This window comes from Cottoperca gobio, chromosome 21, assembly GCF_900634415.1.
Source record: "Cottoperca gobio chromosome 21, fCotGob3.1, whole genome shotgun sequence".
Lineage (NCBI taxonomy): Eukaryota > Metazoa > Chordata > Actinopteri > Perciformes > Bovichtidae > Cottoperca > Cottoperca gobio.
This window is the reverse complement of record NC_041375.1, coordinates 10,904,707-10,922,985: the sequence shown is the minus strand read 5'-3', so window position 1 is coordinate 10,922,985 and position 18,279 is coordinate 10,904,707. Positions and strand designations below refer to the sequence as shown.

Here is an 18,279-nt window from a genome sequence, read left to right as displayed (position 1 = left end):
TAGGCTTTGATTACTACTCTCATCAAGAGGTAATATTTAGCTAAGTGCAAAACACCGTATTAAATGCACAAGCTTATCAGGCAAATAGTATTGGTAAATTAACCAGCAGATCTTTCGCAACTCTCTGGACTGTGTTTGCCTATAAAGGAGTTGCTTTCCAGCCATTAATTAGAATTGGGATCCCTTTTCACTGACCAGAGAAAGGGAACATGAAGTGTGTGTGTTTATGTGCCTATGTGTGTGTGTGATGTAGTCAGTTCCATTTTAAATACACACTTATAGTTATGTGAATGTGTTGGTAATGAATAGCTTCATGATTGGCCTTCCTCACCTAACCTCCCCCTCTTGGTTGTCTCTGTGAAAACATTTTAATTATAGCGTTTGGCTCATACCAGGAGACCGTATCGGTTATGCAAGTGTGGGGGAAGTAATAGCAGTAGTAGTAATACATATTTTTTAAATCATACGCCAACAAAATACAGTACAAGCTAAATGTTTTGTATATCAGTCTAAATACAAAGTACACACACAAAGGCAAACGTTGCAGCTTGTTGAGAGTCCAATGCTGCATTGTAAGCGAAGTGATTTGAGAGCCCTTTTTCCCAGGCAGGTAATTTGATTCCTGGAGGTCGGTATTGGCTTGTTTTGGGGTCGCCCGTGTAGCCAGTCCCCACTCAAATAAAACCAGAGAGCCGTGCGGGACCATGAGGCTAAAAACCCCCATTAACTTCTCTCCCATCAACATGGGGACAGGTAACCTCATGACCCTGCAAAGCTGCGCCCCGATCATGTGACCTGGGAGTTGCAGAGCTGATGACTTGGCAGCTTGAGTCATTCTAAGAGAAAACCTAGAAATATCTGAAGGTATGAGAGAAAAATAGATTGTTAGTTTGTTTTTTCCCTGTCAGTGTTGAGTATAATATTATGTCTGTCCATCATTTTGGTTAAGTTAACATAACACCAACAGGCAGTTCAGGCTGGTTTTAGTGAAGTTGTGAAATGGAACAAAAAAATGAGCTCATGCTAAGATGAAAAAAACAAACACTGATAAACTTCTAAGAACATAAGGAATGTTATAAGTCTAAAAAAGAAAAGTATGGATAGGCCCATAGCTATTAGGCAGCTACAGTAACACCAAGCTTCAAGCAGCTCTGCACCCGAACTGAACTTTAACAATGAACTCCCATTGAGGAGCTTCTACTACATGCTTTTAAACAGGAAGCTCCTCCTCCTCAGACAAGCCAAAGTTAGTGCACAATCAATTAATACAATCAAATAACATTAATTTGAATAGAAAGTATTAATAAACGGAGTGAATGATGACAATATGCATACTGAAATTACAAGAAATGTGTTATGTTAGCAGGCTAGCATGCTATACCCACATGTGCTTACTATGGTTACAGAGGTTAGCACTGTTACAACCACCTTTAGGCTACATATCCACAGGATTAGTACAATAACACTTTGCGGAGGTAGTTCGTTAGGGATTACAGATGTAGGCATAGGCAAATGAGTATATAACCCCATCAGCACTCTCCCAACAAGTCCTCCAAATTAAACATCTAAATGTGTTGTTTGTGCATGCCCTCTTGAACAACACACACTGTAGAAGTTATTTTTACAACCAGCATGACTACGTCATGTCAAAACCATTACAAATTATTGTTGAATGATAACTCTGTCTGATGTGACAATGCCATGATTACAGTTTAGCTAGGCAAAAAAACTCCGACATTATTGGAAAGATTATTGTTTTAAGTTAAGATAAGTATGTATGTAGATACGTTTGCTATGCTGTTCAGGTAAGGGGAGCTACATCCTCATGGTTACAGTAATAAACATGCTTTATAATAATGTCACCTAACTTGTTCCTTTACTGCAGTCAAAATGACTATGGCCACGAGAAGGCTTTGTGACTTCAACATAACCATGTCATCTCTGGGAACTTGTTAAACCACTAACTATCCATTGAGCTTTCCTCTCATGCAACTTCTAGCCCACATATCATCTTTACACTAGGTATCTTAAACAGGCAGATGGCAATTCAATTTGCTGATCACATTCATGCTCTAAAATCCTTTTGGATTTCAATGACTCCACAGCATATCCTTAAGTGCCACAATCAGCAGAAAATGTAATAATTACTCAAAACAACAGGGTGTTCTTCATTCTGTCCATCACCTTTATATTGAACAGTGTTGCCTGCTGGGGCCACTAGAAGGACCTAAGATGTTTGGTCTTATCATTTAATTACCATTGATTAAATAATAAGTATTCTTTGCTTTTCCCTCTTCCTCTCTTCTTTTCTCTTCTTCCCCCCACCCACTTCTTATTACCTGTTTAGTGGGACGCCATCACAGAGATGGACGAGCACAACCGGCCCATCCACACTTTCCAGGTTTGCAATGTGATGGAGCCCAACCAGAACAACTGGCTTCGCTCCAACTGGATCTCTCGACAGGCTGCCCAAAAGATCTACGTGGAGCTTCGCTTCACCCTGCGTGACTGCAACTCCATCCCTTGGGTGTCTGGTACCTGCAAGGAGACCTTCAACCTCTTCTACTTTGAGACTGATGAGGCTCACGGTGTCAAATTCAAGCCCCCACAGTACACCAAGATCGACACCATCGCTGCCGATGAGAGTTTCACTCAGATGGATCTCGGAGATCGCATCCTCAAGCTAAACACGGAGGTGCGTGAAGTGGGACCCATGACCAGGAAGGGCTTCTATCTGGCATTCCAGGACATCGGTGCCTGCATTGCCTTGGTTTCAGTGAGGGTTTACTATAAGAAATGTCCGTTCACGCTGAGAAACCTGGCCTCATTTCCGGACACAGTGCCTCGTGTGGACTCTTCCTCATTGGTGGAGGTGAGGGGGGCTTGCATTGACCACGCTGAAGAAAGAGACACACCCAAACTGTTCTGTGGAGCTGATGGAGACTGGCTGGTTCCCTTGGGAAGATGCGTCTGCAGCGTTGCATATGAGGAGATTGATGGCTCATGTACTGGTGAGTTTTACAATCTTTCTGTTATTCATTTTGCTTTTCATTTATCAATATAGCATATGTTGAGACTCTAGCAAGTCTTACAATACTAAGAAATAGCATCTGTTGGTGAAACTGGCTGGTTTAGAGTGTGGACCTTTTTAGTTACTTTATATGCTCCAGGTAATAGATGTAGTGTCAGAATACAAACCTCTGACTTAATTATGACTTCATGGTTTTTGTCAACATGGGTAGACAAACCAAACCTTCATGCTGATAGTTCTACTATGGATGGCGATGGAGTTGAATCAATACTTTCCTACACAGAAGTGTTCATGTGGTCAGGATGTTTACCTAAACTCAAGGATGAATGTTATTTTCTTTGTCTGCACCTGAATACTGGCATGGAGGGTATTCTATTCTTGCAGAATTTGCCACTTGAAACTGAGGGTTACAGTATGTTTCAGCACTATTTGCTGTCTGAAAAACTGTCTGAAAGGCGAATTGTACTGTCAAGTAGGAAGCAAATTCTTCCTCCCTAGTCCATTAAACATTAATGTAGCACTATTCTTATTTTTTACCCAAAAGCTTCACTCACTTGTATGTATATTCCTTCCTTATGTTATTAAGTCTTCTACCTGTCCCCATGTATTCATATACTCTCTTATCAACATGGTACAACATACAGTCTGATATAGTAAGTCAATGTCTTATGTCATTTCCATTTACCTCATGCATTATAACAATGTGTGCAACAACTATAAGATACATTATATGTCAGTGGCTGTCCATCTTTCAACAGCCCCTATATGCCATATACTACTACTATATGTATACGTTCTCCTGCTGTGCTCTCATACATCAACAGTTTACAAAAGCAAATGTATCTTTTGCCTTCCTTCTTCATTCCCTCCTGCTCCTCATCACCACTCCTTCATTCTCCGTTTTTCCTTGCTGCTAACTGCAGAATAAGAGGGGATTGTTTTGGGTTGTTATTGTGATGGTAGAGAGCTTCCCTGATTCTGGTGTGTGTGTGTGTGTGTGTGTGTGTGTGTGTGTGTGTGTGTGTGTGTGTGTGTGTGTGTGTGTCAATATATTTGCAATCTAAAATATTCAGATACTGTGATGCATTAACACTTTCTGTTTTTCAAATATATTTTATTCTACAATATTCAATTTCCTTTGTTGGATATTTGTCTTGTATTTTCTTGGCTTTTTTAATACTGCAGAGATTCCAAATAGATCATTTTTGCCAGGCTAAGATGCACTCAGCTGTAACTCTGGTTATAGTACATGCAAGATTAGTGGGTGGGGGGAGGGGGGGAAGCTTTCTATGATAACACAAATCTTAACAGTGTTATCGAGAAAAGTGAATGCTTGATTGGTTGCTTTGGGGTTTATGATTCTCTCGAACGACTAAAATGACAAAAATATTGTTCTATGCATTTGTGCTGGTGAATTTTGGTCCATTTGCTTATTACTTGAGAGGCACACATGGTGATCTTGTTTGTGTTTGTGTAATGTACACAAAGCAGTGCATTAGTGAATTGTCATAAAGTAAAACATAATGCTGTGACGTTGAAGCTGAAGATCCAGGAATTAAAACTATTTCAGTGGATTTGTACTGAGTGTGAGTGTCTGCATGATTTATATATACAGAGAAAGGTCTGTATATGTGATCGTGCCAGCGTCTAGGAATGTTGTTGTGTATATCAGTGGTCTACCACCCGCTGTCCCACGAGCTACCTTGGTGCGACAGATTACCTCGGCTGGCTTGGTAGCAGTTTGATCCTCAACTCTCTGATATGAGCTTTGGGTTATCGCTGGTCGCACCACTCACTGTGAATGCTATAGTACAAAAAAACATACCTTCAAGAGGGCCCAACACAATCTCTTTTCAAACCACGTAAAGGCCTGATGTCCGGTCAACTGCTACATGTTTGTCTTTAATCTACAGTACTGTAGATACATCAGCCATCTACAAGCTGTCCAATGTACTTACTGAGAAACAAACTGCAAAAAGAGCTCAATTCACTGACTAAACGCTGGAGTCTGAGCCTTCTGTCATCCTGACAAGTAATCATATACCATATATGGAGTTACTTGACTAACACTGATTTAACACCTGCAAGTGCTTTGAAATCACAGCAAACAGTTTAGGATAAAAAAGAAAAAGAAAAGCTGGCCAGGTGGACACAAATCCAATCCTTCATCTGTATCAGGCTGTTATAAATAAAGACCTCACTTATCTTTTACCAGAATGAAATAGATGCGCAATAGATGCTGATATTAGCACAAATTGGATGACAACGTGCAATTTTGATCCTCTCCACATCTATCCAACAGCATCACAAATTATAGCATTGCTTAGCGCTCTTTTGAAAAATGATTTCAAGACTATTCACTGCTCCTCTCCCACCATCCAGAACCAGATGTCCTTGTACAGTTGATTACGATTCATCTTGTGACATGGACCGGCGTCGTTACCCAGCTGCACTCGCAGCTGCATCGCAATCAACGGGCCAGGGGTTAAACTACAGCTGTGATTAGAGCTGGACTGTACCAAAATTATTACTTCATTCATTTCGGTCCCTTTTATTATTTTTCCCTATTATTTATTTATAATTGTTATGTGTGGAAAAAAAAGGTTAGTGATGATGAATAAAGGGAGTTTGCTTGCACGTTGAAACATATTTGCAGGCTTGTTGTTTATCCTAGAGGTTTGATGTGGTGCATCCCAAAATGTAAATATACAGTGTACTCTGCAAGTATGTTACAGTGTGCAACATTTAAAAGGCAAGAACTGGTACGGTATTTATCTATTTATCATAAATATGTCTTGGATGTGTTTGCCTCACAGCATATTTATTATAGTTTTGTTGAAAAACAGTCATTTCTTCTCTTTGCCATGTAGAACAATAAACAACCACTCCATGGTCACCTTTTTCCATTCCCTTTAGGTCCTATACACTACAATAATTTGACTTCCCTCTTTCCTCCTTTCTATCCTTCACCCCTTGCTCTCTAAGAAGCAGATTTCACAGTTGGGTTAGGTTTAGCCCTTTGGCCAATGTGATGGCATTTTACTGCAATGTCAGCCCTGAAATGCAGGCCTTGCTCATTGTTCCAGGATTCAAACAAGCATCATTATTAAAAGCCTCCGCAAAAGGTACCCCTGGAGCGCTTTGGGCTTTGAAGGAGAAAAACTGAGGTGGCTGGCTGAGCTAATGCTTCAATTCCCAGTTTACAACTGATTCAAACGCTACGGCTGCTTGACTAGGCGGGAAAGAAATGACTGGTGTGAATGATCTGTGATTTCATTAAAATACCATCATCGATAAGTCTTTTTTAAAGCACAGCATTGACCTTTGAGCTTCTCATACAGTATCTGGTTGCTTATGCATTATGATATTTAATGTTTATGCAGCTCATGCAGTCACTGTAAGTCACTCTGAACAAGAGCACAGGTTAAAGCCAAAATGTAACTTTTAAATGAATGTTAAATAAAAGAAATAATTGCTGTTTTCCATTCTGGAAGTGTTTAATAGGAGAGAGGCTAAAAGTTGAATAACCTTCTGTATTTTCACTCTTCAATCGCAACAGGTTCATGTGAATTTTGCTGAGGTATTAGCAGAGGTGTGAGCCAAAATTCTCCTTATCACATTACTTTGTTCAGGTCTCACAAGTAGTGCTACGGATCAGTTTAGTATTTAAATTATTTCATTTGACTACCCCAAACACCAAGCTGGAAAAACAAACACTCCAGTTCTGACTCGCAAACCTTTATTTATCCTGGAGCAAAGACGAGAGTGTGAAGTCAAAATAATAGGCTTTAGCTCCACCGAGCAAGGAAAAAATGACATGCACTCCACCCAGCTAAAGCCAAATAATCTTTTTCTCTAATTCAAGCCCAGTGGTTTTGGTCACAATAGTACTCTAATCCCCTAATCATTTCCTGGATGAAGTTTGGAGTGTCAGTGTAATGCAGTAAGGCTAACGTTAATCAAATCTATCAGCTAACAATAACCCCTATTACCCACGTCTCAACTGGCATGCTCCTCCATGTATAGACTTACTGTGTCAACCTCTTCAGTTTACCACACATTTTCTTGTTTAACCTTTTCGAGATGACTTCAGATTTCAGTGTGGCTATGAGACTAAAACATGAAACGTAAATAAAATCCTCCATCTTGTTTGCTCTTGTGCAAGAGGACGCATCCACATGAGCTATACACAGGCCTGACTCTTATGTTTGAAAGTATGTAATGAATGAAGGAAAAGGAGACATGCAGAGGTGGACAGATGGAGTGAAGACCCTACAATGCTTGTCTCAGTCTACTGAGTGATTTCTTTCTGCTTTAGTATGTAGCTGGATCGAATCAATAGCCAGTGAGGGATGTTCAGCACAGCCAACGCCGCCACAATAATTCCTGGGCCATTGGAAAGTAATACCACCAGGTCAGGGACTTTTGAAGGGCCAGAAACTATGGCAGAGGAACAAAATGTAGACCCTTATTCCTCCTTTCAAAACGCAGGTGAACTTGCCCTAACCCTTGTCTGAGTTCCTCTTCTTCCCTTACACTTACACATGCTATAAATGTACAGTATATTTTCCCATGTGTGAAGTGCGTGGTCGAACACTTTCTTAAAATACTTTTACAACCCTCAAAACCATTCAAAATATAACATTCTTTATATTCTCTCTCTCTCTCTCTCTCTCTCTCTCTCTCTCTCTCTCTCTCTCTCTCACTCTCACACATACATGCTCATATGAACATGATAGATAGCTCTCATGCTCCACATCTGATCCCCTGATGGTCACATTGCTCACTTGAAAGTGGTGCTAAAGGTACCCAAGTTTAATAGGATCAATTCATTGTTTTGACTGAGATGGAGACACACACACACACACACACACACACACACACACACACACACACACACACACACACACACACACACACACACACAGACACACAGGTATACAACCCAGCCTTCGCCCATGATAATAGTGAGCAATTGTTGCTTGTCTTCTTTATCTTAAATGTGAAACAAATAAAGATGAATAATTATTAATATTACAAGTAATGGTTATCTTTGCATCTTATACTGTTTCTTCTTTTTGGGAACGTGCTGTGCTCCTGTCCAGCGAGTGGTGATGTGATCGCTTTCAGTTGGCATTCATTTCTTTCAGAATGATCTTAGGACCATGGAACTTGGTTGTAAGGTTATATGACCGTTTCTTTCCTAATTGGTTTTCATTAATCAGTTAACTAGCGCAAAGGCCATCACATGGAGGCTAAATTAAGTCTTGTATCTGTAGCCATGAGCCCATTAAATGTGTATTGAAATTTAGAGAAATATTCTATACTTCTGTAATTGTTTTATTACTGATTTAATTATGTTGCATTAGTTTAGATAACATAGTTTTAATTGTAGGTTTATAAACAAAGTTTAATGTTTTGCACATTCCTTCTAAAGAGAGGAAACCGAGGCAGAGAGAGAGAGATGAAGGAGGCTGACAAAGAGGTGCTTCTATGTAAAGCAGCCAGCACTTACACAATTTATCTCCATTAAGTATTTATTGTCTCCATTGTTGCAGGTGGAGGTGAGCATTGTTCTTTGGACTGTAATGTGAATATTTTGTTTTATATAGTCTGCAGTTTGGCATATTCTGTTTGGTTTTCCATGCATGCAAGTAGACATTGTGTTGTGCATACAAAAATATCTTATTGTAAATTCTTGTTTTTTTCCAGGTACATAGTTAATGAGTGTGTGTTTGTGCATGCCTGGGACAAATACATGATATCATATTAGGACACTGTTATTTAATAAAGGTATATAGTATAATTTATATATCTCCGCCTTCTCCTTGGCATCCCTCCAGCACTCTAGGCAACCGGCAAGTATGCCTATGTCTAAATAAAGGCCCGCACACACACACACACACACACACACACACACACGCACACGCACACGCACACACTGACACACACAAACAAACAGACCCAGAAACATCAATAAGAGCAATCCTTGGTGTTAATGCAAGAGGACACTTTGCTCCACCTAAATGATAGACACACACATGCATTCAGTCTCTCTCTCTCTCACTCTCACTCCATCTTTCCCCATCTATCCATCCCACACATTGTAAGACAATCTAGCTGATGCTGTTACCACTCAGTGTTTTACAGCAGGTCTTGTGTGTTTGCCGGGTTCGGTGTAAGAGCTCTCTGCAGTGCTATGAATAATGTAATCACAGTGTGTTTGTGTGTTTATTTATATGTGCGTCTGCACCAGTCTGTTTGTAGCTGGGCGCTATTTGTTATATGCTGAACCACAGTGGTTTTACCCTTGTGTTGGGTTGGAGCAAAGTAAGAGCAATCTATTTACATTTTAAACTAATTCCATGCCACACACCTTGAGAATTACTATGCACCTCTCATATTAAATAATGATGAATTCCACCAAGGAATAAAAATAACACAACACTTGACATTATGTTACTTGTGCCATTCAATTTTAAAAACAAAACTCAAAAAAGAAGAAGACTAGAGCAGGACTGGATTGCTATGTATGCTGTGTATTTGTGGCCCACTATCTTCAGATCACATCTCATTCATTGAGATCACAATTTCTCTAAGTGTTGTAGTGACAGTTTTTTTAAGTCTTCAATTTTGAGCTGACATTTTACACAGTCCAGCATGGCACTGAAAGGACATTAGCTGTCTAAGGTGAGCCAGACATAGGTAATTGAACAGCTAACAAGAGCAGCTGTATTAATCTTAATTGGCATGCTGGTATACGCATCCTGAAGAAAGTTTCTCTTATAAGACAGTTTCAATTACAGCATGAAGACAGTCAGACAACAATTACAGCACATATCCTTCAACCCGTCAGCCAGCCAAATGAGATGTCACACACGCATGAGAGGGAGGCTGCACAAGCGAAGACACTTAATGAATCACATGAAACACACACACACACACACTGAAGCAAAGACACAACAGCCCATAATACACATCAAACTTGCATTTTGGACAACAATAAACACGACGCACACAATTCGCTCAAGCATTCACAACGGAGTGTTAATGCAAGAGACAACATTTTTCGCTCACAAAACATGCTCTAACAAACACACACAAGGAGACACCAGGGGGGACAGGCTGGCATCAACAACAGAGCTGTTTACAGATGGGCCACACTGCAGGGAGACACTGTGACATTTCAGAATAGCATGGTTTTAGTTTAACAAGCATGGCCCTTCAGACTTAATTGGGAGTGTCTGGAGAGAGAGAGAAAGAGATAAAGTGTGTGCACGTGCGTGTGCGTGTGCGTGTGCATGTGCGTGAGCATGTGGGTTTGTGTGTTTGTGTGTGTGTTTGTGTGTGTGTTTGTGTGTGTGTTTGTGTGTGCTGGTAGTGAATCGGAGATTGTCAGATAAATTGAACCCCACTTTATTCAGCATCAGTAAACACACACTCACAGAGTTCTAAAGGACGTTTCTCTTCCTAAGGGCAGACCTGAGGTATATCAAAGGCAAAGTCTTAAGTTTCTCCTTATCCAGTATGAAGACTACTTCTATATCTATCCCTACATATCGAATTTCTCATCAGACATGAGAACGTTTATGAATTTCCCATCATTTAACAGATTTTTGAATTCACAGTTCTATGTACTTACAGTATATCTCAAAAGTGAGTACACCCTTTAGATTTTTGCAAATATTCTGTTATATCCTTTCAGGGGATAACATTATCCTACTGAAACTTTGATATAACTTAAAGTAGTCAGTGTGCTGCTTGAATAACAGTATAGATTTATTGTCCTTTGAAAATTACTCAGTACACAGCTGTTAATGTCTAAACAGCTGGCAACAAAAGTGAGTACACCCCATAGTGAACATGTCTAAATTGTGCCCAAAGTGTCAATATTTTGTGTGACCACCATTGTTATCTAGCACTGCTTTAACCCTCCTGGGCATGGAATTCACCAGAGCTGCACAGGTTGCTTCTGGAATCTTCTTCCACTCCTCCACGACGACATCACGGAGCGCACGGATGTTGGACACCTTGCACTCCTCCACCTTCCTCTTGAGGATGCCCCACATGTGCTCAATTGGGTTTAGGTCTGGAGACATACTTGGCCAGTCCATCACCTTAACCTTCAGCTTCTTCAGCAAGGCCGTTGTCATCTTGGAGGTGTGTTTAGGGTCATTATCATGTTGGAAAACTGCCCTACGGCCCAGTTTCCGAAGAGAGGGGATCATGCTCTGCTGCAGGATGTCACAGTATATATTGGAATTCATGTGTCCCTCAATGAAATGCAGCTCCCCAGTGCCGGCAGCACTCATGCAGCCCCAGACCATGATGCTGCCACCACCATGCTTGACTGTAGGCAAAACACATTTGTCTTGGTACTCCTCACCAGGGTGCCGCCACACACGCCAGACACCATCTGACCCAAACAGGTTTATTTTGGTCTCATCAGACCACAGGACATGGTTCCAGTAACTCATGTTCTTGGATTCATTGTCTTCAGCAAACTGTTTGCGGGCTTTCTTATGCATCGGTTTCAGAAGGGGCTTCTGTCTGGGGCGACGGCCATACAAACCGATTTGATGCAGTGTGCGGCGTATGGTCTGGGCACTGACAGGCTGACATCCCACTTCTGCAACCTCTGCAGCAATGCTGGAAGCACTCGCACGTCTATTTTTGGAAACCAACCTCTGGATATGACGCTGAGCACGTGGACTCAACTTCTTTGGTCGACCCTGGCGAGGCCTGTTCCGAGTGGAACCTGTCCTGGAAAACCGCTGTATGATCTTAGCCACTGTGCTGCAACTCATTTTCATGGTGTTGGCAATCTTCTTATAGCCAAGGCCATCTTTGTGAAGCGCAATAATCCTTTTTTTCAGCCGCTCAGAGAGTTCCTTGCCATGAGGTGCCATGTTGTCCAGCATTCAGAGAGAATTGTGCCCAAAACACCAAATTTAACAGCCCTGCTTATCATTTACACCTGAATCCTTGTAACACTAACGAGTCACATGACACCAGGGCGGGAAAACAACATCATTGGGCACAATTAGGACATGTTCACTATGGGGTGTACTCACTTTTGTTGCCAGCTGTTTAGACATTAACAGCTGTGTACTGAGTAATTTTCAAAGGACAATAAATCTATACTGTTATTCAAGCAGCACACTGACTACTTTAAGTTATATCAAAGTTTCAGTAGGATAATGTTATCCCCTGAAAGGATATAACAGAATATTTGCAAAAATCTAAAGGGTGTACTCACTTTTGAGATATACTGTACATGAATGCAATTTGTAAAGTATGGCTAAACTTGAATGAATGGCTTTTTGTTGGTAGTCTACTGTCATTGTATTAGCGTTTGCTTCCGCAGCCATCACACAATAATACAATTGAAAGCTCTTTGAACGCCAACGGTATGCTAATGCTTATTTCCCCTGAGTTGTCATTAAGCTCTGTCTACCACTGAAAGGCGTGGAGTTTCCCTGCCAAAGGCTTGATGTGGCTTGAATAATGCCCAGTGTAAAGAGCTCCTGTCAGACCACTGCTCCTTTGTCTGTCACTTCATGCTGTCAACATACGCATTAAATAATCACTGAAAATGTAAAACATTCATTACACATTATTCCAAATTCGAAACATTTAATATGACATTTGAATAATCCTAAAATTTATGAATATGACAATACAGAATTATAGTTGAAAGAGTCCGTATGATACTGGGAGTTGTTGATGTTTGAAAAAGTATTTTACATAATGTCCCAAACTGAAAGCATTCATTGTTTATAATATATTTTTTGTCAGAATGGAAAGATAATTGCGACAAACAACTTTAACCCAAAATAATTCAATAATTGTAGATGATTTGTTAGCTTAAGGCAGAGTTGTCCATTGTGACCACTCAAAAGCAACTTAATGTTTAAAAATTCAAATTTCCAGTTTTTATCTACATCATGCTGCTCATTGAACTTAATTTCTGTTTTCAGATCCATATTGTATAACTTGGAGTATATACACAAAGCTAAGAAGACTCTTGAATGTTTTCTTGCCCAAAGTGATCACAAAAATGATCTGTTGTAAATGCAATAGTTGTCACAGAGTAGTCATAATCTCCCGGCACTGTTTGTGTTTTAAAGATGGCGAAATAACTTCTTTACAACTTAGAATAAGAAGTCCTTTCACTCAAGTTTAAATTGACTAGTGATCGCTTTTGTATGATAATGTGGTCAAGAAACCCGCAGCCCTTGACTGTATTCTTGCTATGTGGAACTCCTTTGTCCCACTGAAAGGTGCTGACCATGCAATAGGGGTCAGTGCCCTTGTTGGCTTGGCTTAGTGAAAAATGGGCACCATCTGTAGCAGGCCAGGTAGGTCCTGAGTGGAGAGTGGTGGGGTCTTTGTCATGAACTCAATGGTGCCACAGCTTGCCACAGCTTGATTGTTCCACTATCTGCCACTGGTGTGGAAGGGAGACTTAATTAATTGCCACCACAGACGAGGAGAAACCTAGTGTGACCCCAGCATTGCTGACAAGGTTTAAACCAATAGCATGATAGATAGCAGAATATGTACAACATAGAGGTAGTTGACCACAACACTGGTACTGTGACTCCACCATCCATCATTGGTTCTTTCCTGCACTAGCAGCTTACCAGTATTCTACAGTCTACAGTCAGACTTGATAAATGTATCTTATTTTGCTCTGTTTATTGAGGCCAGTGTTCATTAGCGAATGTAACATCTCTCTTTTTAAATAAATTTTATCATTACCAACATGACTAGGGTTTTGAATAGGGTTGGGCGATGTCTATTGAATTGGCATATGACAATATCCACAGTAAAACATTGCGATGGACTTTGTTTGGGGGGTTACCTATAAAGGTACAATCCTTTTAACAGATCGATGATGTGTTAGAAATTCACAAGTTGTATTATTCAGGCACCATGCTCCCTGTGCCCTTCAACTCGATGACAATAATTGTTTTGGGATTGCTTGTGACTACCCTAGTGTCCACCTTCAATTGCATTGACAAAATCAATCATCGCAAACCTGCCGATGGCATCGTCCAACGGCCCAACCCTATTTTGAACACGAAATTTGAGCTAAGTTGCCATCTTTCATTTTCATCTTTTCTCTGCAAAAAAACAAACAATGCTGTGACTAATTTATTTATGTAAACTTGCAAATCGGAGTAGTCTTACTGGCTCTACTGTACCCTACACTCTGTTCTGTTAGATGTAATGACCTTGAATCTAGATCATAGTCTAGGTGAAGAGGCTGTGTGCCCTGAGTCCAAGCTTATCTTTCTTTGTGAGGACCCACTTTTGACAATGCATTGCTCTTGTGAGGACATTATGGCAGCTTTTCAGATGATCCTAATGGCAAGAGATAATTAGAGTTTCAGTAGATTAGAACTGGGGTTGGGTTAAGGCTAAGTAGTTAGACATAGGCTTTAGTTTTACTTTAGTGTTTAGAATTTGTGTTGTTTTGTTATAAAGTGTTAAGTCTCAAAATGTAATGTCAGGGTTAGTGAGACCATCAAGGCTTGGTTTCATTTAAGGATTTGCGGTTAAGGAAGTACCAAAAACTGAAAAACGACTATGTGGTGTGTTTGTCTAGAAGGATAGCTTTGAGTCTTTGGCATTTGACTTGATGTAATAATTAGTGGGTTCAGTAAAAACTATAAACATGAATGAACACAATCAAACAATCAACAGCAAACTAGAACACACAAAGAAGTAAAAACTGTGTCCATATGCATTTTCTTGTATGTATGTATCCTACACAACTATCTCTGTTTGCTCATTTACATCGCATATCAATTACATTTGTCCTCATCGGTGGTGCTTTACCTTCCACTGTCTCTCTTTAAATCAGTCACTTGATGAGCATTAGAGGCTCTCGTGTTGTCGCTCTTCAAGTTGTAATTGAGAACAAATGTGGAGAGGGAGAGTGTTTAATTGGGGTTGTCAAGAAGGGGGGCGGGTTTGTTAGGCACCTAGAGATCTTCTCGTCTCTCCGCATTCTAACAGTTTAAAGAATAAATTATGCAGATTGCAGTTTTTGCGAGTCCTAGTTGCGATATGAACTTGCGATGACTTCTGCTTGGCTTTTTTCCCCCCTTCGCTGAGAGTTACTTCAAAGCCGGGAAGTGATCAAAGACGCTTGGAAAAAATAATTCCCCAACGTACCGGCACCCTGCATACATACATACAGCTCCTGCCTGTCTCGACACTGCATACTCTCTCACTCAGAAAACAAAAGCAAGCGACACTGTCTGATGTTTCCTTCTTTTCTTTTATTTCACCTCAAGCACAGTCCTGTCAGACATTGCAACATTTCAATTGATTTCCCTTTTTTCTCATGTGTGTGTGTTCTATTTTAGTACGTAAGAGACCAAGAGACTGAATGTGTCATTAAAGGGTATGTATAGCACGACATGGCCCAGATAAGACATCACAGGGCTGGATTGAAGAGCAGACTTGTCATAAATGAAAGTATATTTTAGGAGCTGGAGACAGCTCCTCCCCAGCATGAAAAAGAAAAGAAAGAGCGAGAGAGGGAGAGAAACAGGGGTTATTGAGGGTTCAGCGACAATGACAAGTGGTTCGTCTCAGTGGCAGTTTGTTTATCCTGGATACATAAAGTAAAATAGTTAATACTCTTGTGTAATTAAAACATACATGTTTCATCTACCATGTTAAACAAATTAATTATTTATAATAAGCTCTCATTAGCGAGAGGGGTAGAAACAGGGTTTTGAAAGTTCTTCTAATTAAGATATCACTAACCCTAACCCTAACCCTAACTGATACATGAGTCAGAATTTCATGTCTCACAACCGCATGCCGCACAACAACCCATTTTGCAAGAGCTAGCTCCACACCTGAACATAGAAAGCATGCTCAATCTCATTACCAATCTGTTCATGCATTCACCCCATCATCACTTTTTCTATTCATACACCTTGATGTAGTTGACTTTCAAAATGTTGTTTTTGTTTTGTTTTTTATCTGGAGTATTTTACATTGAGATTCAGAATCTAACTTTACAAGTAAACGCTTTAAAATCAAATTGTTTTTTATTGTGCATTCAGTGCCTCAGACATCAATGTCACATTTTGACAAAACGTGGGATTGTAATTAATCAACCAGTTTGTTGTTGAGGTTTGACACATGTGTTACAGTCTGGACCAGAAAGTCTTCCTGTCCCAAAACTCACTGGCCTTTATTTTCATGCTGGCACATCTCTGGCAGCAGTGCAGAAGCAATGGCACTTTTGTTGGCAGCTTGTTGATGTCTTTGCACCTCAACCTGTTTTCTGGCTCCAAGCAAACCTACTTGTGCAAAGGTGGGTGTAGTAGCACTGATGAGGTTGTGTTTTGCAGAACAGAAGGCATAGTGCTTTTTTGGTTGTCATTTTGGCATGAAAATGTACTTGGGCTTGTACCTGCTGAAACCACCTTCAATTAAAATATGTAATAGTGTAAAGCCTAGTTTTTGTGGCTCCGTTTTAGCTCACGAACATGTCTCTGAACAATCACAAAATATAATTTATGTGTGCAATTTAAATCTTCCAACATGACAAATGGTCTGCCTTCATTCACAACAAACTGTTAATCTATTCCACATGGATTCCAGGAATATTTAAGTACAGCAACCCCTGCTGTACTTAAATAATTGAGTTATATCAAAGCTGTCTGGACATTTTTTAATTCAAGCATAATAATCTATATAGATAATCAAAAATATTTTCTTCTGTCATGTCAATGCAATTATTAAGATGGGGTTTGCAGTTTTGCTACTAACATGCAAGTGTGTCTCACTGTATTTGTAGTAATGGCATTGTTGCAAACTCTTTGTTGTATTTCATATGTTGCCATTTGAAAATGTGTATGTATATCTATTTCAACTTTTGCAGAAAGCACAGTGACAGTTTTTACCTCGTTGATACTCTTCCTGACCCCATGAGAGCCAGATGACCCCAGGGTATGAAAGGCTTTAACTAGCAGTAGGTGTCTCAATCTGCAGGATTGCAACAGCCAAGCTTGTTAGTCACACTGGTGGAATAGCGCACACACACACACACACACACACACACACTCTCTCACTCACACACATGCACAACTGTCCCGTGGATAGACTTAATCCAGCCATTGAATGCAGCAAGCGGCGATAGCGGAATTGGGTCAGTTCTCGAGAAGACTGTGGTGTGAAACTGTTCCCCTCTGGATGGATTGAGGTCTGCACTTTGGCTGACCCCCCCCCCCCCCAACAAATACAGACGCACAATGAAACCTCAGAATATGTCGGATGGAATCTGTTTGAATTAATGCTGACAACTTCATTGATCAGGCTCAAACGTGGGCTTAAGCCATAGGAAAAGTATTTTGAACATGGGTAAAATAGAGTAGCTGTAATTGGGTTTTCTTCATGGTGAGATTAACCAGAGAGGAGGAAGTTTAAAGCTGAAGAGCTGGAAACGATGATGACTCACTCCTCTCGCGGTGTGTTCACATAGACATCTTAAGAATTACACCTTGTGGTAGAAGTGTTAAGGGTTGACTTAAAATTGCATGTTTTTAGTCCGTACATGCGTCTGTTCTTGTACCAGTTGAGTGTAGACCCTCTTGAGTTTGTCTAATTTTTTAAGGACAAAATGATTTTCAAAACTAACTAAGGGAAAATTAAAGGGTAAAATGAAGATGATGTGTTTAGTTGTGAATATAGCATAAACAGATATATTGTACTAATAATCATGCCAGACAGATTTATTTCTATGATGTTCATATTTAAGAAGTGTGAGATCATATTGTCTTCAACAGTCTGAGAGCACAAAACAGTGTTTGGTTAGATGAAACTTAAAATGTTACTAACATGGCTTGAAAATAGTTTGCATCTCTATATTCAGCCCATTTTGAAAACTGACAAAAAAATTACATTATTGACATTTAGATCATAAATGAAACCCCAAAGGATATAATCTGTGTGCTTGGAAAAGTTCTGCAAAACTTGATTTCAGTTACAAAACCTTCCTATGGCTGGAACACACCATCACTAGTATGTATGGTACAGCAGAGGCCTAGATCAAATGTCCCTGTACTGGAAACAGAGAGAAATTAGCCCTAAATGTTGGCATATATATATATACTGTGTCTGCATCTTTCCAATAAGATAAATAATGGCAGTACTACCACTATGGATACAGCTAATCTTAATCTTATTGGTTATAACAGCTCCTTATGTGGGACTAT

The 18,279-nt window shown here is 40.1% G+C and overlaps 1 protein-coding gene across 1 annotated transcript in view; it reads left to right on the top strand.

Annotated features, from left to right (window-relative positions):
• Positions 1–18,279, top strand: part of epha6 (eph receptor A6) — a 159,915-nt gene that overhangs the window by 36,278 nt on the left and 105,358 nt on the right. The window contains exon 3 of the mRNA XM_029458658.1: positions 2,348–3,011. Coding sequence (XP_029314518.1) covers positions 2,348–3,011 — 664 coding nt within the window. The remainder of the gene's footprint in view (positions 1–2,347; positions 3,012–18,279) is intronic.